General features: G+C 21.6%; 1 protein-coding gene across 1 annotated transcript; it reads right to left on the reverse strand.

Moving 5' to 3' along the window:
- Window positions 1-2,749: 2,749 nt before the first annotated feature.
- Window positions 2,750-25,841, reverse strand: LOC122512536 (protein transport protein Sec24A). The gene is made up of 16 exons (XM_043628428.1): window positions 25,628-25,841; window positions 24,729-24,898; window positions 18,704-20,607; window positions 14,180-14,344; window positions 13,625-13,740; window positions 13,424-13,526; window positions 12,777-12,903; window positions 12,239-12,348; window positions 10,108-10,339; window positions 9,660-9,817; window positions 9,236-9,461; window positions 8,695-9,024; window positions 5,709-5,992; window positions 5,123-5,461; window positions 4,536-4,639; window positions 2,750-2,944 (listed from the first exon to the last, which is right to left on the reverse strand). Exons 2-16 carry the CDS (start codon window positions 24,865-24,867, stop codon window positions 2,833-2,835), a joined length of 4,449 nt encoding a protein of 1,482 aa, XP_043484363.1. The 5' UTR covers window positions 24,868-24,898; window positions 25,628-25,841; the 3' UTR covers window positions 2,750-2,832.
- Between the last annotated feature and the right edge of the window lie 1,046 nt (window positions 25,842-26,887).

Below are 26,887 nucleotides of genomic sequence, written 5' to 3' on the forward strand. Positions count from 1 at the left end.
TATTTTTAGAAATTTCTTGAAAATAATTCAATAATTATTTTCTTTTTAGGAATTCAATTATTTTCATAAATAATAAAACTCATCGCTGAATTTCAAATATTTTTAAAATACAATTTTAATTGAATTTTTTTTTAAATTTTGTCAAAATTCGTCGAGAGAATTCAATTATTTAAAAATTTGTTGATAAGATTTTTTATGAGAATTCAATTTTTAAAAAAATTCAATTATTTAAAAATTAATGAAATTCATTGTCGGATTTCAATTATTTTTAATACAATTTTATACGAATTGATCGTAAAATGTAATTATTCCAAAAAATTTAATTTCAATTCCTCGAAAAAATCAATTAGTTAAAAAAAATTGTTTTTTTTAACTTCTTTGGAACAATTCAATTATTTACAAAAATATTAGAATTTTCCAGAGGAATTCAATTATTTTCAAATGCAATCTTAATTAAATTTTTTTTGAAATAATTCAATTATTTAGATTTTAATAAAATTCTTTCCAAGAATTCAATTATTTTCATAAGATTTCCAAAGAAAATTCAATTATTTAAAAAATTTTTTCAAAAATTTTCAAAAGAATTTAATTTCTTTTCATGAATAATAAAAATTTATCAGAAATTGAATTATTTAAATAAGAATTTGCATAAAATTAGTCGAAAGAAATGAATTATTTAAAAATTTTTCTAAAAATCTTTGTAAGAATGAAATTATTTTTCTAAATATTGAAACTCTTTGATAAAATAATAAATAATAAAATTCGTTGACCGTACTAAACACAAATAAATAAATAAAAATTTTTTTTTCAAAATTTAAATATCCCAAACACTTATTGATCATATTTTTTATTAATTTATTATTTATCTACTATTTTTTTCGATTATTTCGAGATTAATAATATATTACAATTGCGCACGGAATATAACTCTTTTTTTTCAATATATATAATAATAATAATAATAATAATAATATAATAACAACGATTCATTTCGTACTGTAAATACCTATATATATATAACAATAGTACTCGAGTTTTTTTTTATGGCAAATTTTTTTCTTTTTTTTTTTCTTTCTCAAGAATTTACGAGTCTTTATTATTTATTAATTATTATTATTAATAATAATTGAATTAGTCTTTAAATCTATATTCGGACATTTTCTGAAATTGTCATCTAAATGTCTTTTTTTTTTTTACTAAAAAATGAAAATAAAAAAGAAAAAGAAAAAGACGAAAAGAAAAATAGAAAGAAAAATGTATATTATACTTAGAAAAAAGAACACATTTTTTAAAAAAATATTTGCCATAAAATTTCCGAGTTTAGAAGATAATGAAAGTTTAGACGAAAAGAAAAAGAAAGAAACGAAAATAAAACAAATATTCGTCTATAGGATTTAGCGTGCATTATTTGCGAGTTATTCTTTCACTACTTGGATACAAAACCAAAAAGAAAAAAAAAAGGGAAATAATAACTTTCGCAGACAAAAAAAAATATTTCGCACTTGATTGATGGTATGAATAAGAATAATATCTAATAATTACAAATGATAATAAAAATAGTTACTAATAATTACAAATAATAATAAAAATAGTTACTAATAATTACAAATAATAATAAAAATAATTACTAATAATTACAAATAATAATAATAATAATTGCAAATAATAATAAAAATAATTACTAATAATAAAATTAATTGCTAATAATAAAAATAAAAATAATAATAATAATTACAAATAATAATTATAATAATTTTTCCTAGTAAAAAAAAGAAACATTTTACTAAAAATAATAGAAAGAATTACTAATGATAATAGAATATTTACTAAAAATTATGAAAATAATTTCTAAATTGATAGAAATATTGACTAAAAATAATTTGCTAATAATAGAAATAATTACTAAAAACTAAAAATAATGAAAATAATTGCTAAAAACTGAAAATAATTAAAACAATTACTAATAATAGAAGTAATTACTAAAAATTGAAAATAATTACTAATAATAGAAATAATTACTAAAAATTAAAAAAAAATTAAAACAATTACTAATAAAAACAGAAGTAATTACTTAAAATAATAGAAGTAATTACTAAAAATAAAAGAAACAATTACTAAAAATAATAGAAATAATTACTAAAAATAAAAGAAACCATTACTAAAAATAATAGAAATAATTACTAAAAATAATAGAAAGAATTGCTAATAATAATAATATTTACTAAAAATAATAGAAAGAATTGCTAATAATAATAATATTTACTAAAAATAATAGAAAGAATTGCTAATAATAATAAAAATAAAAATAACAATTATAATAATAATTACTAATAATAATCAAAATAATAATTACATATGATAAAAATAAGAACAATAATAATAATTAATAATTAATAATATAATAATAATAATAATATAATAATAATGATATAATAATAATAATAATAATAATAATAATATAATATTTATAATTACATTCTATTAACTTTAAATGCTTTAAAGTATATACCGATTACCCGGTTATCCTTTTATGGCATTTTTCCATTTTCTAAACACCGTTGGCATTCAGTTTATTTTTCATTTATATTCACTTCTTTTTTTGTTTTATTTATGTATAATTTCATTTTCTTCTTCTTCTTCTTCTTCTTCTTCTTCTTCTGCTTCTTCTTTTTTTTAAAATAAATTTATAATCGTTACCAAATACAAATTTTTGGTCTTTCGACGAACTTATCGTAGAATTTTTTTTTTGTTTTTCGTTTTCACATAATTGTCTCTTTGTTATTACTATTATTATTTTCTTTTTTTGTTTTTGTTTTTTAAAATTTACAGTCTTCACTTTATTTGCGGCTTTAAATGCTGCAAAAATTCGTAATAACTCAGAGCCGATTCGAAACGATCTTCAACTAATCTTTCAGTGAATTGTGTCCTAAAGTGACTGTCTTCCCTGGAAAAATAGAAATAAATATTTTATTTAATTAATTTACTTAAATAATATTTATATTTTCAATAATTCCTCGCAAGAATTCAAATATTTTTAGAAATAATAAACTTCTTCGCACCACTTAATTAATTTTTAAGAAAATATCTGAAAAGAATTCAATTATTTTTAATTCAGAACTAATTATATTTCTCGACTACTATCTAATTCAATTATTTTCATAAAATATTAAAGATTCTTCGCAATATTCAATTATTGTTAATTTTAATAAAATTTCTTGAATGAATTTTCAATTATTTGCAAAATTGTCTAAAACATTCTTTGTCAAAAATTCAATTATTATTAAAATAATGAAAATCTTCGAAGAAATTCAATTATTTTCAACAAAATTTCTCAAAAAAAATTCAATTATTATTTTTAAAAATTTTATTAAAATTCTTCATAGGATTTCAATTCTTTACAATAAATTTCTTTAGTGAATTCAATTATTTTCAAATATGTCAATAAAATTCTTCACAAGAATTCAATTACAAAAAAAATAATAATAAAAAATTCAAAAGAATTCAATTATTTGCAAAATTGCCTAAAACATTCTTTGCCAAAAATTCCACTATTTTTAAAAATTTTATTAAAATTCTTCATAGGATTTCAATTATTTTCAGTACAATTTAAATAAAATTTCATCAAAGATTTCAATTATTTTTCTAAACAAAAAAATTCAATTATTGATAAAATTCTTTATAAGAATTCAATTATTTTCTAAAAATTAAAAAATATATTACAATTCAATTATTTTCAATACAATTTGAATAAAATTTCATCAAACAATTCAATTATTTTTCTAAATAATAAAATTTTTGGAAAAAATTCAATTATTTTCTAAATAATAAAATTCATCAAAGAAATTCAATTATTTTCAATGTTCAATTTTAATTAAATTTCTCAAAATATTTCAATTAATTTTCATAAATAATCAAATTTCTCTTAGGAATTCAATTATTTTCAAAAATTTTAATAAAATTCTTCACCGGAATTCAAATATTTTTAATAATTCCACTAAAATTCTTTGAAAAAAGTTCAATTATTTTCATAAATAATTAAATTCTTTAGCGGAATTCAAAAATAATTTGAATAAAATTTGTAGAAAAAATGTAATTATTTTCAAAATTTTTCAATCAAATTCTAGGCAGGAATTTAATTATTTTTGTAAATAAAAAAATTCTTTTCTAAAGGATTCAATTATTTTTATGAATAAAAAAATTTATTACAAGAATACAGTTATTTTTATAAAATATAAAAAATTCTTCGCAATATTAAATTATTTTTAATTTTAATAAAATTTCTTGGAAAGAATTCAATTAATTTCAAAATTGTCTAAAAAATTCAATTATTTTCAAAATTGTCTAAAACATTCTTTACAAAAATTCAATTATTATTAAAAAAATAAAATTCTCCGTAGAAATTCAATTATTTTTAGTAAAATTTCTCAAAAAAATAATAAAAAAACTTGAAAATATTTAATTATATCCAAAATTGTTTAAAAAAAATTTCTTGAAAGTATTCGATTATAAATAAATTTAATAAATAATTAACGAACCTGATTATTTGAAGAGACACATAATATGGTTTTTCTTCTTGTAGACTAAATACGAAATTGCAGAGTTTTTCGGAGTCCGGATTCGAGAATTCAGGCAATTCATACTAGATTTTTGAAAGAAAAAAACAGAAAAACAAATTAATTAATAAAATTTATCACTTAAAATTTGAATAAAAATAGAAAATTTATTTACAATGAAAAAGAAAAATAAGGAAAAACAGAATTTATTATTGCAAAAAGAAAGAAAAATATCTAGAAAACATAGAATTTATCAAGAAACGAGAAAAAATAAAGAAAAGAAAAATTTATTTAAAATAAAAAGCAAATAAGTAAAAAAAAAAATATTTATAAAAAAGAAAAATGTGAAGAAAAATAAAATTTATTTATCAAAAAAAGAGAAACATAATTTATTTATCGAAAAAAGAAAAGAATAAATAAATTTAAAATCTTGATTGATAAATAAATAAATAAAATAGAAATTAAAAATTTCTGTATAGAAAAAGAAGAAAAAATTAAATGAAAAAAAGTTTCAAAAAAATAATTAAAAAGAGAATAAAAAATCGGAAAAAACTAAAAATGTCACTTACCATTTCTTCGGGTAATGAAGTAAAATCAGGAACTCCAAAGTAATTGGAATAAATTGTTGGACTGCAATTTTTGCCAACGTAGATGAGAATTTTATCGCCCGTATCCAATAGGAAAACACCTCGTGAATCGAGTTTCTCCGCGGACAAATGCATTCTTTCCGGCTGTGGACAAATACGACCCTCAATATCCTTCACGTGTTGCTTATCGTTTAACGAATGCACTGCATAAAGATCGGGATATATCGTTTGAATTAATTGCGAGAGAGGTAGTGTTTTTAATTGGCACATGGCGAAAATTCTATCGTCGACACGCGTATTCATTCCCGATCTGAACGCCACCTGCAAATTTCATAATTTCGAATTTAATTATCTTTATTTTTACATATATTTAAATTTTTCGAAAGAATCCAATTATTTTCTATGCAATTTCAATTTCTTCCTTTTTTCAATTTTAATAAAATTTCTCGAAAGAAAAAAAATTAATTTAATTTAATTAAATTAAAATTAAAAATAAAATAAAAATAAAATAAGTTTGATGATAAATTTGATTTAGATAAAAAAAAAGATGATGATAGAAATTACTTACGCATTTTAGTAAGGCAATAATATAAAGAGGTAATAATTTGAGATTTTCAGGTGCAAGAAGACCTGCAATGGTCGACGATTGCGATACTTTGTATGATGAGAGCATATCAACGGCAGCATTAATTAGCGCGTCTCTCGCGTCCGACAACGACGACTGCAACGATCTGTCGACGGCCATTTTCGATAAGAGACCTATTATACATTGCGAGTCGGCCGAATGCAAAATATCCTGCAGGCTATTCGTCACTGGCAAACAGAGCGTGTGAACTCTTATTCTCCTCTCTCCTGCAAAAAGAAAAAAAAAACAATCAATAATTACATCCAAAACTCAATAATTACATTATTTATAATTATGTACTTTCATCTTAGGATTAGAATAATTTAAACGGAATTTTTAATTCAAATTTATCAAGAAAGAAAGAAAAAAAAACAATGGAAAATAAAGAAAGCAAAAACTGAAAAAGCAAGTTAATGACGCAAAAACAAAAAAGGAAAAATAAAAAAACAAAAACGGAAAAATAAAAAAAGGCAAAAATAATAGAAGCAAAAACGAAAAAAACTAAAATAAGAAAAGACAAAAATAAAAAAGTAAAAATAAAAAAACAAAAATGGAAAAATAAAAAAAGGCAAAAATAATAAAAGCAAAAACGAAAAAAACTAAAATAAGAAAAGACAAAAATAAAAAAGTAAAAATAAAAAAACAAAAACGGAAAAATAAAAAAAGGCAAAAATAATAAAAGCAAAAACGAAAAAAACTAAAATAAGAAAAGACAAAAATAAAAAAGTAAAAGAAAAAAACATACATAAGAAAAACAATTAAAACAAAGAAAAAAAAGTAAAAATAAAAACGGAAATAAAATAAAAATTGAAATAACGAATTATTATACAAATTACAAACTTTTTTATTTTTCATAATCAAAATTTTTAAAATTCACTTATTAACTACATAATTAATTATTAATATTATTATTGTTTATATTTTCAACAATTTTAATATAATTCTTCACGAGAATTCAATTATTTTCATAAATAATAATAACAATCTTCGGAAGAATTCAATTATTTTTGATAAATAGTAAAATTCTTTATAGGAATTCAATTATTTTCAAAATACAATTTTAATAAAATTTCACGAAAGAATTCAATTATTTTCAGAAATTTGAATAAATCCATTGAAACAATTCAATTATTTTTTTAAATATAGTAAAGTCTTTGCAAACATTCAATTATTTTCAATTATTTTAATTTTTTCCTTCTCGTTTTCTTATTTAAAATCTTTTTTTTCTGTAAAATTCCTTAAAAAAATCCTTAATTTTCCAAACGTTTAATAAATTTCTTGAAAAATATTCAAATAGCTTCTTTAAAACTTGATAATTCGAAAATTCAATTATTTAAAAAATAATTAATATAAATCTAAAAGAGATTTACTCTCAAAAATTTAAATTGAATCTTTTCGTGAAATTTTATTAAAATTATTGTATTTAAAATAATTGAATTCCAATAAAGAATTTTACTATATTTAGGTATAAAAATAATTGAATTTTTTTTAGAAGAATTTCAATTAAAATTTAACATTGAAAAATGAGAAAAAATATTGAAAATAATTGAATTTTTCCGAAGAATTGAAATTCTTTTATGAAAATAATTGAATTTTGGCCATAAAATTGAAAATAATTGAATTTTTCCGAAGAATTGAAATTCTTTTATGAAAATAATTGAATTTTGGCCATAAAATTGAAAATAATTGAATTTTTCCGAAGAATTGAAATTCTTTTATGAAAATAATTGAATTTTGGCCATAAAATTGAAAAGAAATAATTTGCAAGTAATTCAATTCTTTCAAGTAATTCAATTAGAATTGAAAATAGAATAACTTAAAAATAATTTAATAATTGTATAGATTTGTATCAAAATTTAAAAATAATTTTAAATCTCTTAAAGAATTTTGTAAAAACTTTTGAAAATAATCGAAATTTTCTGAAGGATTTCATAAAATTTGTCAAAGGAATTCAATTATTTAAGAAAAAAATTTTAAATAAACTTCTTCGGAAGAATTCAATTATTTTTCTAAATATAGTAAAATTCTTTATAGAAATTCAATACAATTTTAATGAAATTTCACGAAAGGATTTAATTAAATTTTTTTCCAATTTTTCAGAAAATTTTTCGAAAGAATTCAATTATTTTCTAAACTTCTAATAAATTCTTCGGAAGAATTAAATTATTTTCAATATTTTTTCTCATTTTTCAATTTTAAATTTAAAAAAAAAATGTTAATGAAATTTTTCGATAAAAATCAATTATTTAAAACAAATGTCAATGAAATTTTTCGATAAAAATCAATTATTTTCAACAACTTTTATAAAAGAGAATTCAATTTTAATGAGAATTCAATTTTAATTCAATTTTTTTGTTAGAATTTTATTGCTTTCATAAATTTTAATAAAATACTTCAATTATTTTCATGAATGATAAAATTCTGATAAAATTATTTTCTAAATCTTTGATAAAATTGTTTATAAGAATTCAACTTTTTTTTTTAACTGGATTTGTTAAAATAATTGTTGAATTTTTTGATAATTGAATTTGAAAATTGTGAAGAGAAATTCTTTTTTGAAAAATTGTAATTAAAATTTTTTGAAGATTGTCCAATTACCGAAAATAATTTTTAAAAAAATTGAAACTATTGGAAATTTTGTCGAATTTCATTGCAATAAATTTTAAAGTTTAAGGAATTTTATTTTTTTACTTGTAAAAATTGAACTCAAACTGTATTTTTGTAGAATTCTAACTAAATATTTGGAAAATAGTTGAAATTCGAAAAACATTAATTTAGAAATTTAATTTAATTAATTGAATTAAATTTATCGAATTGAATTAATTGAATTGAATTAAATTAATTGATTTGAAAGGAATTAAATTGAATTAAATTAATTGAATTGAATTGAATTCATTGAATTGAATTAATGAAATTAAATGAAAAGTACCTTTGCTTGATGTGTAGAGTAAGGCGGCTTGGAAAGAAATATTCTGCACGTCGGATAAAGTTTCATCGATTGAAACTTGCATTCCAAATCCAGCGTCCGGATTGACATTTGGCAGACTCAATAAGTCAGTGGATCTAACGAAGAAATTACCATGAAACGAATGAATACTTAATCCACGTGAGCAACGAATTCTCATCACGGCTTCGAATCCAATTTTCCTCGTCAAATAACGACGTAATGTGCGATCGAGCGTCTCGGCACTCGACGATTTCGATATTCGGAACAATGGAATGTGATATATACAACCGCCAGAAAATTTACACATACCGGCTGCAAAAAGAAAAAGAATAAAATTGTAAATTTTTATTATTTTAATCATCAATTAATATTTTTAAAATTATAAATAAATTTAAAAATAAAGAAAAATAGAAAAATAATAAATTTTTTCCAAACTTTTCATAGCATTCACATACAAAATTTGAAAAATTTAAAAATAGATAAAATAATATAAAAAGTTTAAGCAGAATTTATGTTAACTTACAAAGTGTCGCTAAATCACTGTACTGCGAATTCAGAAGAAACAGATCAATAGCAATTTGTTGACTGCTGCAATCGAGAGCAAGACGTTTGTAAAAATCGGTGACGGGATTTAAATTTGGAACGTCCTTATTGGTGCGAGTGCTCGGATCTTCTCGCGGTTGAAGAGCGCCTGGACCGATATTTGGAAGGCAAGTTTGAAAAACGGTAACTCGACCTCCAGTCGGTGCCTGTAATTTATAATTATCAATTATTATTATTTGTTATTAATTAACAAATTACTTCAAAATACTATTTTTAATTTATAACAATTATTACTAATTATGAATATTTCTCGAGTAATTGAATTAAATTTGGAAACATTGCTTTGAATAATTATAAACGTCACTTTGTAATTTTGCAATTTGAATGAAAATAAAATTTCGTACCATGAGTTTATAAGCGGCTTGTAGTGCAGCGCCTAGAGCACATTGTGTGTCGTGTGTTCCCTCAAATTTCGAGGGCAGTTGCTTTAAAAGCATATCGACCAGAGCACCTCTTTCTTTCAAATTAACTATCAAATTCTCCGGACAGGGTAAAAATACATCTGAAAAATAAAATTCACTTCTAATAACTGCTGATAATAAATATAATACTTATAATAGTGAATACAAACATTAATACTAGAAAAACTACCAATAATACTAGAAAAGTACATTAGTACATTTTTTTACTATTTTATATTATTACTATTTTTATATTTTAAAATATTAAATTAAATTTACAAATTAAACTACGACTTTTAATCGAAAACAATTTTGTTCAAAAAAAAAATACTACTAATAGTACTAAAAACCAAAATAGTTAATAATATAAAATTTAGAGAGGAATTTGTACCTTCGACATCGAGCATTATCATTTCATGGGGCTGCGAAACGCCGTCCGCTAAGCTGAAGAAATGAATTGCCGAATCAATTGCAATAAATCCAATTTGCATTCTCCCATCGCCAGGCATTTTCGAAATTTCTTCCTCAATTGTTTTGCAAACAACACTTAAATAACCACTTTCGACAGCGAGTCTCGAGACATCCAAGACGAACAGATAAACCGCCGGTTGCGGTGGACGGAGCTGAAAAAAGAAAAAAAACGGTAATATTCATTAATTACCTGAAATAATTTTATAAAGAAGAAAAATGATTCAAAAATATTCAAAAATAATTAAATCAGAGTTGCCACAAATATTTAATTTTATTTTTCCCTGATTTCCAGACAAAATTTTCACTTTTTCCCTGACCATAAAGAATATTCTGATTCACTCTAAAAATTATTAGATACTCAAAAAAAACATTCTATTACATTTACTTACGAATTTCTTAAATTGTAAAATTATTCGAAAAATTATAATAAAATTCTAAGCAAGAATTCAATTATTTTCATAAATAATAAAAATTCTTCACATGGTTTCAATTATTTTTAATACAATTTTAGATAAATTTCTCGAAAAATAAAATTATCTTCAAAAATTTTTTACAAGAATTAAATTAGGTACATTTTACCAATAATGAAATTCTTCGCTAAAATTTAAAAATTTTCAAAATTTACTTTTTTAATACAAGTTTTCAAGGGAATATAATTATTTAAATAAAATGTAAGAAAATTCGTTACATAAATTCAATTATTTTTACAAGTAATAAAATTTTTCACATAAATTCAATTATTTAAAAAAAATTGATAAAATTCGTTGTAAGAATTCCATTATTTTCATAAATTATAAAATTTTTCTGAGGATTTCAATTATTTATAATACAATTTAAAGTAAATTCATAGAAAAATGGAATTATTCTCTTAAATTTTTTGTAAGAATTTAATTACATTTCACGAATATAATGAAATTCTTCGTTGAAATTCAAATATTTTCACAATCAACTTTTTTAATAAAAGTTCTGAAAAGAATTCAATTATTTAAAAGAAATGTAATAAAATTCGATGCAGGAATTCAATTATTTTCATAAATAATAAAATTCTTTTCATTATTTCAATTATTTAAAAAAAAATTTGAAAAAATTCATTGCAAGAATTCAATTACCTTCATAAATTAATAAAATTCTTCACAGAACTTCAGTTCTTTTTAATACAATTTTAAGTAAATTATTCGAAAAATTTAATTTTTTTCCAAAAATTTTATTAAAATTTTTCGAAAGAATTCAATTATCAATTATTTTAAAAAATTCATACTATAATGCATTTAATATTCAATTATTATCTAAAATTTTAACTAATATTAATTTTCAAATCAATTTTTATTGGAAAATTCTACAAGAATTAAATTATTTAAATACAAAAATAAATAATTTATTGAATAAATGAATGTTTTTCGAAACTAAATTATCATAAAGAATTTTATCAACAAACTTGAATTTTTTCCAAAAAATTTAATGAAATGTTTAAGAATAATTAAATTTTACGAGGAATTCAATTAAAATTGTATTAAAAATAATTGAAATTCTATGATAAATTTTATTATTCATGAAAATAATTGAATTTTTGTAAAAAAAATGTTATTATTTATGAAAATAATTGAATTATTGCAAAGTTTGCTTAGAATTTTATCAAAATTTTTTTTTAAATAATTGAATTCTTTTGAAAAATTTTATTAAAACTGTAGATATATTGAAAATCATTGAATTGAGAAAAATTATTTGAAAATAATTGAAATTTTGCAAAGAATTTTATTAAAATTTTTGAAAATAATTGAAATTTGGAGACAGAAGAATTTTATTATTTTTAAAAATAATTGAATTTTGACGAGAATTTTAAAAAAATTTTTTAACATAATTGAATTTTTGCGAAGAATTTTATTACTTTTGAAAATAATTGAATTTCTGCAATCATTTGTAACTTCTCCAAAATTCAATTTTTCCAGTTACTTAAATAAAAATCCCTGACTTTTCCCTGACTTCCCTGACCTGTGGCAACCCTGAATTTAATTAAAAAAAATTATAAGCTAAAGAAAAAATAAAAAGTTTACCATATATTCACTGGGTGCGATAAATTCAATTGTGCTTGTTTTCACTTCCGGTCTACGAGATGGATCACCGTAAGATTTTGTCGCTGGATCAAATTGAAATTCGTCTGGAACTATATAGAAAACAAGTTTTGTTAATTTTACATACTTCATATCTTATTAACTAACTAATTATTTTAAGACTAATTATTTTCAAAAATTTTAGTTTTTCTGCAATAATTTTCAAGTAACTATTTTAATATTTTAAAATATTAAATTAAATTTACAAATTAAACTACGATTTTTAATTGAAAAACAATCTTATTCAAATAATTTCTATTATTTTTTACTCTTCGAAGTATTAAATTAAAATGCCATTGATTTTAAAATTCATAATTTTATTTAAAAAAGAAAAATTACCTATGAAAAAAATTAGAAAAGAAGAAAGCTATCAAAAACTATTAACTTCAAACGAATAGAAAAGTTGTTTCAATAAACATTGTGAAAGAGAGAAAAGAGAAAAATTAATTTTCTATAAATTAAAATACATTGTAATACTTACGTTCATTAACGCGGTAACATAAATTACATTTCCATCTCTTCGAATCGACAAAATAGACAAAAGGATTGATATAAGTTCGACACGCTCGACAACGAACAATTGTACTGCATTGTATCACTGCTAAATGCTGCAAAAAGGAAATTAAATTTTTTTTATAAAAAGCAAAAATATTCATTTTGTAACTTTCTTTTGAATTTATTCCTGTTTAGTAATTTATTAATTAACTGGTCTTTTAATCGAACATTAAGTAGCCTTCAATCTGACAATAATTATAATTAAGAATTCTATTTAAAAGAAAGGCGAAAAAAAATTATTTTCCAATTTTTTTTTAAATACCTAAGTTTAAATCATTTTTCTTTATCTTTTTCAATTTTTTTTTTAATACCAAAGTTTAAATAATTTTTCTTTATCTTTTTCAATTTTTTTTTTAATACCAAAGTTTAAATAATTTTTCTTTTTTTTCAACTTTTTTTTAATACCAAAGTTTAAATAATTTTTCTTTATCTTTTTCAACTTTTTTTTTAATACCAAAGTTTAAATAATTTCCCTTTATCTTTTCATTATTATATTACAAATTATAATGAAACGATGAAATAAAAAATTTTATCAAATTATAAAACTAACAAAAAAGATAATTTTGCACTTACGTATAAATCTTTGAAGGGATGAATCAAAACACCCAATGGCAATCTTGATTTTTGTAAAAGGGAATTTGATTCCGGAATTTTTGTCAGCGTACATCGGAAAATACTGCCAATCGAAAAAAATTTAAATTATTAATAATATTCCTAAAAAAAAGAAAAAGACGAATTTCTTATTTTTTTCTTATTAATACTTATAATACATACTCTGGACTGCAGTTAATTTGATCTAAAAATTCTTGATGTAACTTTATTTTAGGCGGTTCGACTTTATCCGTTGGTAAAATATTTCTACATTGAAGAAGATCAACTGTTTCATTTCCCTGAAATTTTTTTTTAATTCTCAATTAGTTTTCCATTTCTTATAATATTCAGAAGAAAAACAAAATTTTTATTTTATTGTCAAAACACAAAGTGTTCAAAAATGAAAAACTATAAAAAAAATTTATAAAACTAGATTTTAAAATCAAAATGAGTTTTAGAATTTAAAAAATAGTAAAATTGAATAAAATTAAAAATTTTTTTAAAATTAAAATAAATAAAATTATTAATAACAATAAAGGAATAAATATTTCAGTGTTAAGATTAAAAAATAAATTGTAGAAATAAAAGTATCTATTAAAATCGAAATTAGTTTTAGAATTGAAATAAAAGTATTAAAATTATAATAAAATGAAAAATAAAATAAAGAAATGTATTGAAATTGAAATAAGTTTTAAAAATAAAATATAAAAAATTGAGAGTTAAATGATAATAATTTACCCATAGTTTATTAAAGCCGGCTTGAGTGACGCCATATCCACTAATTTGACTATTGTGTTGATTGAGTTGATCTGGATAAGCGGTCGGATATCTTTTCGCCATATTATCTAGAGGGACATTCGACATTGGCCTTGGATATTGTGGTCTCGTATCTTGGAGATTTGGCTGAAAAAATATTTTCATTTACTCATTCGTTTAGACAATAAATTGATTGATTCAAAATTTCTTTATTCATTTATTATTATTATTTATTTTTTTTTTATTTCAATTTTGTTACATTTTACTTTCTACTAAAAAAATTACTTTTTTATTAAATCAAAAAATAGAAAAAGTAAGTATGTAAGTAAATAAATAAATATGTAAACAAATATGTAAATAAATAAGTAAATGTCAAAGGATTAACAAGAGTTTTTTTCCATTTTTCTTTCTTTTTTTTTATTTGATTAAAAAAATACAAAATAAAAAAAAATTAAGCGGATTTTAATTTATTCCTTAAATTCTGCTTTATATTCAAGAATTAGTTTTATCATAAAATAATTAATCTAGTTTCAATATCGTTTCTTATCATTATTTATGTTTGTACACCTTGAACACCTGCCTATTTATAATATAGTTTCTCCTAAAAAAAAATTGCTTTTCAAATTATCAATTTTTTCTTTCATAAAATTCTAATAATATTTCTTCTAAAATAAGAAATATTAAAATCATTTTTTATCTCTACTAAATTAAATACTAATTATAGTACAATTTTTTTTTTAAATAATAAAAATATTAATGAAAATTCAACTACGAATTAAAATTAAATCAACTAAAAATTCAACGAAATGAAAATTCTTGTCGAATAAAAATTTCGTAAAATGTAAATTCAATTGAATTAAAATTCTATCGTCGAATTAAAGTTTTGTCGAAGAAAAATTTTCAAAAAAATGGAAATTCAATTGAATTAAAATTCTGTCGAGTGAAAATTTAACAGTAGTTAAAAACCAGCGAATAAAACTTCAATCAAATTAAAATTCTTTCGAATTAATAATTAATAATTCAATTTTTTTTTCAACAAATTTGATACAAATTCTTTAAAAAAATTCAATTATTTTCAGAGTAAATTTTAATTGAATTTCTCGAAATATTTAAATTATTTTTTCATAAATAATAAAATTCTTGGCAGAAATTCAATTACTTTCAAAACATTTCAATAAATTTCGTGTCAAGAATTCAATTATTTTTAAAAATTATAAAATTCTTCGCAAAAATTCAATTATTTTTCAAATAATAATAAAATTCTACGCGAGAAATCAATTATTTTTTTTATAAATAATAAAACTCTTCTGAGAAATTCAATTATATTTTAAAATTTCAATGAAAATTCTTAATAAGAATTTAATTATTTTTCTAAAAAAAAAATAATTCTTCTAAGGATTTTAATAATTGTCAATATTTTAATTTAATTTCTGGAAAGAATTTTAATTTGTTTTCAGAACAATTCAATTATTTTCAAAGAATAACAATAATGATTCTAACACTCGGTTTTCAAATTAATTATGTGTTGAAGTTATAATGATCAATCCGAGTCAAGCCAAAGAATTTTAATTATTTTCAAAGAATTTTAATGACATTCGTAGCAAGAATTGAATTATTTTCAAAAACGTTAAAAACATATTTGGAGGAATTCAATTGTTTTAAATAAAAAATTTAATAAAATTTCTTATAAGAATTCAATTAAAATTCTGTCGAAATAGAATTCAATGGAATTAAAATTCAATTCTAAATTGAAAATTTTGTCGAATTAAAATTCTTGTCGAATAAAACTTTTATCGAATTAAAATTCAATTCTAAACTGAAAATTCAATGGAATTAAAATTTTATTCTACTAAAATTTAATTGAATTAAAATTCTTGTCGAATAAAAATTCTATCGAAGTAAAATTCAATTCTAAATTGAAAATTCTGTCAAACTAAAATTTTATCGAATTAAAATTCAATTCTAAATTGCAAATTATGTCGAATTAATGTTCTTGTTCAATAAAATTCAATTCTAAATTGAAAATTCAATTCTAAATTTAAAATTCTTTCGAGTTAAAATTCTTGTCGAATATAAATTTTATCGAATTAAAATTCAATTCTAAATTCAAAATTCATTGGAATTATAATTCTATTCTACTAAAATTCAATTTTAAATTGAAAATTCAATGGAATAAAAATTTTATCGAATTAAAATTCAATTCTAAATTGAAAATTCAATGAAATTAAAATTTTATTCTACTAAAATTTAATTGAATTAAAATTCTTGTCGAAAAAAAATTCTATCGAATTAAAATTCAATTCTAAATTGAAAATTCAATGGAATTAAAATTATATTCTTCTAAAATTTAAATATAAATTGAAAATTCAATAAATTTCAAATTTAATTCTACTAAAATTAAATTGAATTAAAATTCTTGTCAAATAAAAATTCTATCAACTTAAAATTCAATTCTAAATTGAAAATTATGTCGAATTAATTTTCTTGTTCAATAAAAAATCTATTAAATTAAAATTCAATTCTAAATTGAAAATACAATCGAATAAAAATTTTATCGAATTAAAATTCAATTATAAATTGAAAATTCAATAGAATTAAAATTCTATCGAATTAAAATTCAATTCTAAATTGAAAATTATGTCGAATTAATGTTCTTGTTCAATAAAATTATATTAAATTAAAATTCAATTATAAATTGAAAATTCAATGGAAATAAAATTCTATCGAATTCAAATTCAATTCCAAATTGAAAATTCAATAAAATTAAAATTTTATTCTACTAAAATTTAATTGAATTAAAATTCTTGTCGAATAAAAATTATATGGAAGTAAAATTGAATTCTAAATTGAAAATTATGTCGAATTAATGTTCTTGTTCAATAAAATTATATTAAATTAAAATTCAATTCTAAATTTAAAATTCAATGGAATTAAAATTCTATCGAATTAAAATTCAATTTTAAATTGAAAATTCAATGGAATTAAAATTGTATCGAATTAAAATTCAATTCTAAATTGAAAATTCAATAAAATTAAAATTTTATTCTACTAAAATTTAATTGAATTAAAATTATTTTCGAATTAAAATTCAATTTTAAATTGAAAATTATGTCAAATTAATTATAGAATTTTTTTCGGGTGAATAAAAATTAAAAGAAATTGAAATTTTGTCACATAAAAATTCGTGGAATTTAAAATTCTTTTAAATGAATATTTAAGCAAATTAAAATTTCTGTCGAACTAAAATTCTATAAAATAGTAAATGTAATTAAATTAAAATTCTCACTATCTAGAATTCTGTCGAATTAAAATTCAATTCTAAATTAAAAATTTTTGTCGAATAAAATTTCTATCGAATTAAAATTCAATTCTAAATTGAAAATTATGTCGAATTAATTATAGAATTTTTATTCAGGTGAATAAAAATTTAAAGAAATTGAAATTTTGTCCAATAAAAATTCGTGGTATTTAAAATTCTTTTAAATGAATATTTAAGCGAATTAAAATTTCTGTCGAACTAAAATTCTGTAAAATAGTAAATGTAATTAAATTAAAATTCTCACTATCTAGAATTCTATCGAATTAAAATTTAATTCTAAATTGAAAATTTTTGTCGAATAAAATTTCTATCGAATTAAAATTCAATTCTAAATTGAAAATTCAATGGAATTAAAATTATATTCTTCTAAAATTAAAATATAAATTGAAAATTCAATAAATTAAAAATTGTATTCTACTAAAATTTAATTGAATTAAAATTCTTGTCGAAAAAAAATCCTATCGAATTAAAATTTAATTCTAAATAAAAAAATCAATCTAATAAAAATGTTATCGAATTAAAATTCAATTCTAAATTGAAAATTCAATGGAATTAAAATTATATTCTTCTAAAATTAAAATATAAATTAAAAATTCAAGAAATTTTAAATTTTATTCTACTAAAATTTAATTGAATTAAAATTCTTGTCGAATAAAAATTCTATCAAATTAAAATTCAATTCTAAATTGAAAATTATGTCGAATTAATTTTTTTGATCAATAAAAAATCTGTTAAATTAAAATTCAATTCTAAATTGAAAATTCAATGGAATTAAAATTCTATCGAATTAAAATTCAATTCTAAATTGAAAATTCAATTCTAAATTGAAAATTCATTTCTAAATATGAAAATTCAATTCTATATTGAAAATTCAATCGAATTAAAATTCTATCAAACGAAAATTTTGACGAAGAAAAATTCTATAAAATAATAAATTTAATCGAATTGAAATTCTATCAAACTAAAATTGTACAAATCGAAAATGCAACTAAATTAAAATTTTCCATAAAATAAAAATCCATTTAAATAAAAATTACCCCAAAATGGTAATTGTCCCAAAATGAAAATTCAAAAAATACTTTAAAAAAAAGAAGGAACAACAATTTGAAAAAAAATAAATAAATAAAAATTTAAAATTGAATAAATAAAGTAATAAAATTTTTGATTAAAAAAATGCAAAAATTCACCTGCTGCGTCGCTGGCATTCCCTGAAACGGCATCCTCGTCCCCTGTAAACCACCAACCCCCGCATTCTGTCCAGTCAACATCGGTCCCGATAAACTCGCATTAGTCAATTGATTCGCCCCCGAATAATTCGTCGGCAGATTACTATTAATTTGACTAGTACTTAAATTCGTCTGCCCCGGATAGAAATTCCCCGTTGGCATCGAACTCAAATTCTGCTGTTGTTGCTGCTGCTGCTGTACATTCCCACTCCCACCATAAAAATTCTGCCCCATTGGAATATTCTGCAAATTCCCCGGCATTCTCTGTACATTCTGCCCAGGCGGTAATATTCCATACTGACTACCAACTCCACTCGGATATCTTCCCGAAATCATTTGTTGCTGCTGCTGCTGATAATTTCCCCCCTGTTGCCTATTTTCTCCACTTTGATTCCCCCCAAAATTTGTCCCCGTTTTTTCATTATTCCTCTGATCGTACTGATTAAATCCAGTCAAATTCTTCCCTTGAAATTGTTGTTGTTGATTTAGTTGATTTGTTGCCGTTGGTACATTTGCTGTAATATTCGTCGATAAACTCCGTTGATTATTATCATTATTCATTAATTTATAATTTGGATTTGGATTCGTTAAATTTGGACTATTAAATATTTTTGGTAATGTTGATTGTTGTAAATTCGTGAGTGGAATATTTTGCGTTTGATTTGGAGATTTTTGCGGCGGTAAATTTTGATGATAATTTATTGTATTTAATGTGTGTGGCGTTTGATTCCAATTTTGTGAATTCATTTGATTTTGTCCTTGATTCGTGGCAATTGGATTTTGCCCTTGACTCGGAACAATTGGATTTTGTCCTTGATTCGCAACAATTGGAATTTGTCCTTGATTCGCAGCAAATGGATTTTGTCCTTGATTCGAGACAATTGGATTTTGCGTGACCTGATTTCGAATTGGATTTTGACCTTGACTCGCAACAATTGGATTTTGCGTGACTTGATTTCGAATTAAATTTTGTCCTTGATTTGCAACAATTGGATTTTGTCCTTGATTCTGAACAATTGGAATTTGTCCTTGATTCGCAGCGAATGGATTTTGTCCCTGACTCGAAACAATTGGATTTTGCACTTGATTCGCAACAATTGGATTTTGCGTGACTTGATTCGTAGCCAATGGATTTTGTCCTTGACTCGAAACAATTGAATTTTGTACCAATTGAGATCGAATTGGATTCGCATTAATTGGATTTTGTCCCTGATTGGAAACAATTGGATTTTGCCCTTGATTCGCAATTGGACTCGAAACAATCGAATTTTGCACCAACTGAGGCCGAATTAAATTCGCAGCCAATGGATTATTTTGCCCCTGACTCGAAACAATCGAATTTTGCACCAACTGAGTTAGAATTGGATTTTGCGGCGACTGATTTCGAATTGCGCTCTGAACTTGATCCATAACTGAATTTGACGATTTATTCAATGGATTTTCATTGAGCCTGAGATCATTGAATAGCGACGATGGTGGTTCGATTTTTTGTTTATTTTCCGTGAAATTCGTTGTATTTGGTGATGACGATGTTGATGGAGATTTAAAAATTGTTCCCGCTGATAATGACGACGACGACGACGATGACAACGTTGAGGATAAATTTTGTTGTGGGGGAAATTTTGCTGTCGTCGCTGTTGTCGTCGTCGTCATCGTTGTTGTTGTTGTTGTTGATGATGTTGTTGACGACTCATGAATTTCATTTGGTTTTTGTTGAGGGAAATTTTGAATTTCACGTCCGTTTATTGGTGGCATTTGCGGTTTCCATTCGGGTCGATATTGCGATTGATGACCCGCGCCCCGTAAATATTGCGTTGGCGATGGATCCCTCGACGTCTCACGTGACGATTGTGACGACGGTGTGCCTACAATTGAAGCAAAAAAAGAATAAAATTAAAAACTTGACTAAAAGAAAATCGAGAAACTCAACTAAACGAAAATGGAAAAACTCGATTAAAAGAAAATCTAAAAAATTGACTAAAAGAAAATGGAAAAACTTGACTAAAAGAAAGTAAAAAAAATTGACTAAAAGAGAATGAAAAAAATTGACTAAAAGAAAATCGAAAAAATTGACAATTTTGCTATTTTTTTTTTTTTGGTTTTGTTAAATATTTTACAAATTTTTTTTAAAAGAAAATTCTAAATATTTACAAATAGAAAATAAATTAAATGCAATAAAATATAAAAAAAATGGGACGCATGATTATTCCCCAAATGTCATTTTTCCGAAATGTCATTTTACCGAACTGCACTTTTGCGAATAGTCATTTTTGCGAAAAGCCATTTTTGCGAAATGTCATTTTCACGAATAGTCATTTTTGCGAAAAGCCATTTTTGCGAATAGTATTTTTTGCGAAAAGTCATTTTTACGAATTTTCATTTTTGCGAATTGTCATTTTTGCGAATCGCCATTTTTACGAATTGTCACTTTTGCGAATCAACATTTTTACGAATCGCCATTTTTACGAATTGTCACTTTTGCGAATCGACATTTTTACGAAATGTCATTTTTGAGAATAGCCATTTTTGCGAAAAGTAATTTTTACGAATTGTCGTTTTTGCGAATTGTCATTTTTGCGAAAAGCTATTTTTGCGAATTGTCATTTTTGCGAAATTTCATTTTTGAGAAATGTCATTTATGCGAATTGTCACTTTTGCGAATCGCCATTTTTACGAATTGTCACTTTTCCGAAAAGTCATTTTTGCGAATTGTCATTTTTGCGAAAAATACAATAGTAAACTTGTAGTATATATAGATTCACTATTGTATTTTTCGCAAAAATGTCAATTCGCAAAAATGACTTTTCGGAAAAGTGACAATTCGTAAAAATGGCGATTCGCAAAAGTGACAATTCGCATAAATGACTTTTCTGAAAAATGAAATTTCGCAAAAATGACAATTCGCAAAAATAGCTTTTCGCAAAAATGTCGATTCGCAAAAGTGACAATTCGTAAAAATGGCGATTCGCAAAAATGGCTATTCGCAAAAATGACATTTCGTAAAAATGTCGATTCGCAAAAGTGACAATTCGTAAAAATGGCGATTCGTAAAAATGGCGATTCGCAAAAGTGACAATTCGTAAAAATGGCGATTCGCAAAAATGACAATTCGCAAAAATGAAAATTCGTAAAAATGACTTTTCGCAAAAATTACTATTCGCAAAAATGGCTTTTCGCAAAAATGACTATTCGTAAAAATGACATTTCGCAAAAATGGCTTTCGCAAAAATGACAATTCGCAAAAGTGCAGTTCGGTAAAATGACATTTCGGAAAAATGACATTTGGGGAATAATCATGCGCCCCAAAAAAAATTTTAAAACACAATTTTTATAATTTAAATAAATTTTAAAGTAGATATGAATTTTTTTTACTTATTTCTTGTGTAAATGAGTTTATAAAAATAAATAATTTTATAATTGAAATAAAAGTATTAAAATCGTAATAAAATAAAAAAATTAATTTAATAATAATAATACTAAAAAAAATGTTTCAAATATAAAATTAAAATAGAATTAATAAAAGTATTGAAAAAAAAGCATTAAAAGTATTAAATTTTGCCACTTTTTTTGGTTTTGTTAAATATTTTTTTCATTAAAAACAAAATTCTAAATATTTAGAAATAGAAAAGAAAATTAACTGCGAAATAAGGAAGCGAATATCAAATTTAATATTTAAATTTAAAAAAAAGCAAAAAAAAAAAAAATTATAAATGGAAATAAAAAAAAAAGGAAAAAAAATGGTATATAAAAATAAAAAAAGAAATAAAAATATTAAAAATACAAATAAAAATTCCTTACTATTATATTTATCTTTATTATTTTTTAAAGTTTTGAAGAAAATTCTTCGCAAGAATTTTCCATTATTATTTTTTCAATAAACAATAAAAATCTTCTTAAAAATTCAAATTTTTCCAAAAAATTATCATATTTGAAAGAAATGTTTTTTCCACTTAACTTCTTCGTAAGAAAATTGATATACTTTTGAAAATTATAATAAAAATTTTCGTAAAGAATTCAATTGACTTCAAAAAATTGTAATAAAAATTCTTCAAAAGATTTCCAATTATTTTCAATATACAATTTTAATTAAATTTCTCAATTATTTTTACATTTTTGATAAAATTTAAGTATAGATAAAAATTCAATAAATTTTCAATTTTATTTTAAATTTAAATTTCTTCCACAGAATTTAAATTAAATTTTTTAAAATGCCATGAAAGAAATTTATTATTTTCAATTCAATTTTAAAAAAATTTATCGAAACAATTCAATTCTTGACTATAAATATATTTTAATAACAAAATTCTTCACAAAAATTAAATTATTTTTCGATTACCTATTTCAATTAAATTGTTCGAAAAAATTCAATTATTTTTTATACATAATAAAATTTCACTGAGGAATTCAATTATTTCCAAAAATAATAATAAAATTCCTGGCAAGAATTCAATTATTTTCAATTCAATTTAAATAAAATTTCAAAGAATTCAATTCTTTTCAAAACAATATTTTTAAAATTCTTGGCAAAATTTAAATTATTTTTCTAAATAATAAAATTCAAAAAAAAATAAAATTATTTTTAAATTTCTTAATAAAATTCTTTTTAAGAATTAAATTATTTTCTAAAAATTTTAATGAATTTATTATAATTAAATTATTTTTAATGTTTAAATTTACTTAAATTTCTTAAAATATTTCAATTATTTTTCATAAATAATAAAATTTCACCGAGGAATTCAATTATTTTCAAAAATTTTAATAAAATTCTTTCTAAAGATTCAATTATTTTCAATACGATTTGAATAAAATTTCGTCAAAAAATTCAATTATTTTTCCAAATAATAAAATTCCAAAAAATTAAATTATTTTTCTAAATAATAAAATTCTTCGAAAGAATTCAATTATTTTTTTCAAATAATAAAGATTATCAAAAAAAATTCAATTATTTTTAAAATTCTTGATAAAATTCTTCTCAAGAATTCAAATATTTTTTAAATTTTTGATAAAATTTTTTTTAAGAATTCAATTTTTTTCAATGTTCAATTTTAATTGAATTTCTTAAAATATTTCCATTAATTTTCAAAAATAATTATTTGAATTTTTATCAATTTCAATTATTTTTATAAATAAAAAAATTTTTACCAAGAATTCAAATATTTTTATTAATAAAAAAATTCTTCCTTAAAATTCAATTATTTTTTATAAATAACAAACGTCTTCTAAGAAATTCAATTATTTTCAACAATTTTATGAAAATTCTTAGCAAAAATTTAATATAAAAAAAAAAAATTCTTTCTAGGATTTTAATTATGTTCAATATTTTTATAAATTGTAATAAAATTGGTCGAAACAATTCAATTACTTTCAATATTTTAATTAAATTTCTCGAAAAAAATGTTAAATCTCTTGAAAAAATTCAATTATTTTTTTTATAAATTGTAATAAAATTCTTCGAAACAATTCAATTATTTTCAAAACTTCTTAATAAAATTCTATTTATTATTTTGCAAAAAAAAAAAAAAAAAATTCTTTCGAGGATTTCAATTATTTTCAATATTTTTATTAAATTTCTTGAAAAAATTCAATGATTTTCAATAAAAATAATTATTAATTCAATATTAAATTCAGTATTTAAATAAAAATCGTAAACAAAAATGTACATATAAATAAAAATAGAAATATAAATGCAATTAAAAATGTAATTATGTTTAAACAAAAATATAAATAAAAAGGAAAGAAAATTAATAAATATAAAAAAAAAACCAACAAAAATAGAAATAAAAATAAGTAAAAATATAAAAATTAATAAAAATATAAAAGTAAATAAAAATTAAAAAATAAATAAAAATATAAATTAGTACTACAAATACTAATTACTAATTTATAAATTATATTTAATTTTCCCACTAATCACTAATTTAATATTTTTTTTTCGTTCAAATTAAATAAAATTAACTAAATTCGATAAATTTGCAAAAATTATTACCCGCTAAATGAGGAGATTGAATGCCATTCTGCGAATATTGAACATTATTTTGTATGCCATTGACAGGTGATGGTCCACTTTTTAAAACAGAATCCGATTCAGAATTCTTTGGATAAGAATTATTGCTCAATTGTGACATTTTACAGCCTCGTCTTGACAGATAACTGAAACTACGAAATAAAATTCCACTCTCTCATATATATTACGTAAATATTCATTCCTTTTTTATCAATAATTAATTAATACACAAAACTATTCACTTTCAATTACAATCTTTTTTCGATAATAAAATTATAACTATCTTATAAATAGACATGAAAAAGAAACAGAGAGAAAGAAGAATTTCGCTTAAATGACTTTTAACAGATTATTACAAACGCAAAGAAAGAAATAACAAACAAGTAGAATTTTTGACAGGAGAAAAAGGTTGGAAAAAATTTGGAGAAATTCCGAAAAAAGGGAACAAATTGGAAAAAAGGGGCAGAAATTAGGAAAAAAAGGTACAAATTAGGAAAAATAGTCCAAAATTGTAAAAAAGGGTGAAAAGTAATCGAATTGGAATAAATTTAAGAAAAATGAAGAAAATCCTTTCTAATAAATATAAAAGCAAGAAAAGTATAAAAAAAAGAAATCGAGAAAAAAATTTACGAAACCCGAAGAAATTTGATTGAAAAATGAAAAAAATATTGTCGATAATAACTAAAATTCGAATAATACTAAAGGTTAAAACGTCACTTTACACTCATACACACGAACAAGAAAACGATGACGGGGAACTTTATATATATTTGCAAAAAGAGGTTTTTAATTCTCTCTCTCTCTCTCTCTTTCTCTCTCGCTCCCTTTTGCTCTCTTATTTTCTCTCGCTGGGGGGAAAATAACAAAATTTGTTTACTCACCTTTTTGTATCCGTTTTTCCAAAATTTGGGGTTATATTTCAATATTGGAAAATTCACTCATTGCACTGCGTGAAATTGTGATAAAAAAAAAATCAGAGAATAATTATATATCTGTTAAAAGAAATTCACAAACGACACACAACATTACGTGGCAGGCAATAGCGACTGCAGCGACAATTTTAATACATACATAGAATAGACAGGCACAGGAAAATATATAAATCGTTTTTGAGAAATGAAGCCGAGTGAAGTTGGCGATAAGTTGAGGTACAATGTGAAATTGGCTTACCTAACCTTAAGGAGCAGGGTTGGGTCGCAGGCATCGCGATATTTTGGATATTTTGTACTCCATCCCTAAAGGTTCGTTCACAATGCACATTACGGTATTTTCACTATTTTCGCCCCTGCCAAATGTCACAAATTTTCAAACTTTAGCGCAATTTTTGGCGCCAATTATTCAATTATTATCAAAAAATTTTTAATAAAATTCTTCGCAAAAATTCAATTATTTTCCATGTTCAATTTTAATTGAATTTCTTAAAATATTTTCAATTAATTTTCATAAATAATAATTTTTTTTTAAGAATTCAATTATTTTCTAAAAATTCGAAGAAATTTATGGTAATTATAATTCAATTCTTTTCAAAATTCAATTTTAATTGAATTTCTTAAAATATTTCCATGAATTTTAATAAGTAATAAAATTCTTTTTAAGAATTAAATTTTTTTTTTAATTTTAATAAATTTATTATAATTAAATTATTTTCAATATGTTCAATTTTAATTAAATTTCTTAAAATATTTGAATTATTATTTTGCTAAATAATAAAATTGTGTAACAGTGTGTAAGAACCTTTACGTTTTAGGCAAGCACAAAAAATTATGAAAAGCAATTTTTGGAATAATTTGAATATAGAATTGAAAAAATGTATTTTTTTGATTAGATTTATTATATATGTCTATATTATTTATTATTTTATTTATTATTAATTAATCAATTTACATCAGGGGACGGAAAGTACCGAAAAAAACCAGGGGAGAGAAACTATTATCTGAAGCTGAACGGAGCAGAAGGGTCAGAACTGCCTTGCGCGTTTTACCTGCCCAACCCTGCTTTCAAGTACCGTACGAACCCGAAATCACGCCCTCGCGTTTACTCCACGATTATAAATACAAAACGAACGAAATATTCCCCCAACTAGACGATACTTTACCAGAAACTCCGAACTTACTCAAAAATTTCCTATTTCAACCCGAAAA

The sequence above is a fragment of the Leptopilina heterotoma genome, unplaced genomic scaffold (assembly GCF_015476425.1).
Source record: "Leptopilina heterotoma isolate Lh14 unplaced genomic scaffold, ASM1547642v1 Lhet_123, whole genome shotgun sequence".
In the NCBI taxonomy this organism is placed as follows: Eukaryota; Metazoa; Arthropoda; class Insecta; order Hymenoptera; family Figitidae; genus Leptopilina; species Leptopilina heterotoma.

Excerpts from the sequence above, each read along its gene's own strand:
- LOC122512536 (XM_043628428.1), bottom strand. The coding sequence starts at position 24,867 with ATGTCACAATTGAGCAATAATTCTTATCCAAAGAATTCTGAATCGGAT. Across the intron at positions 20,608-24,728 it reads TCAATCTCCTCATTTAGCGG|GCACACCGTCGTCACAATCG; the intron begins GTAATAATTTTT and ends CTTCAATTGTAG. Across the intron at positions 4,640-5,122 it reads CTTCATTACCCGAAGAAATG|TATGAATTGCCTGAATTCTC; the intron begins GTAAGTGACATT and ends TCAAAAATCTAG.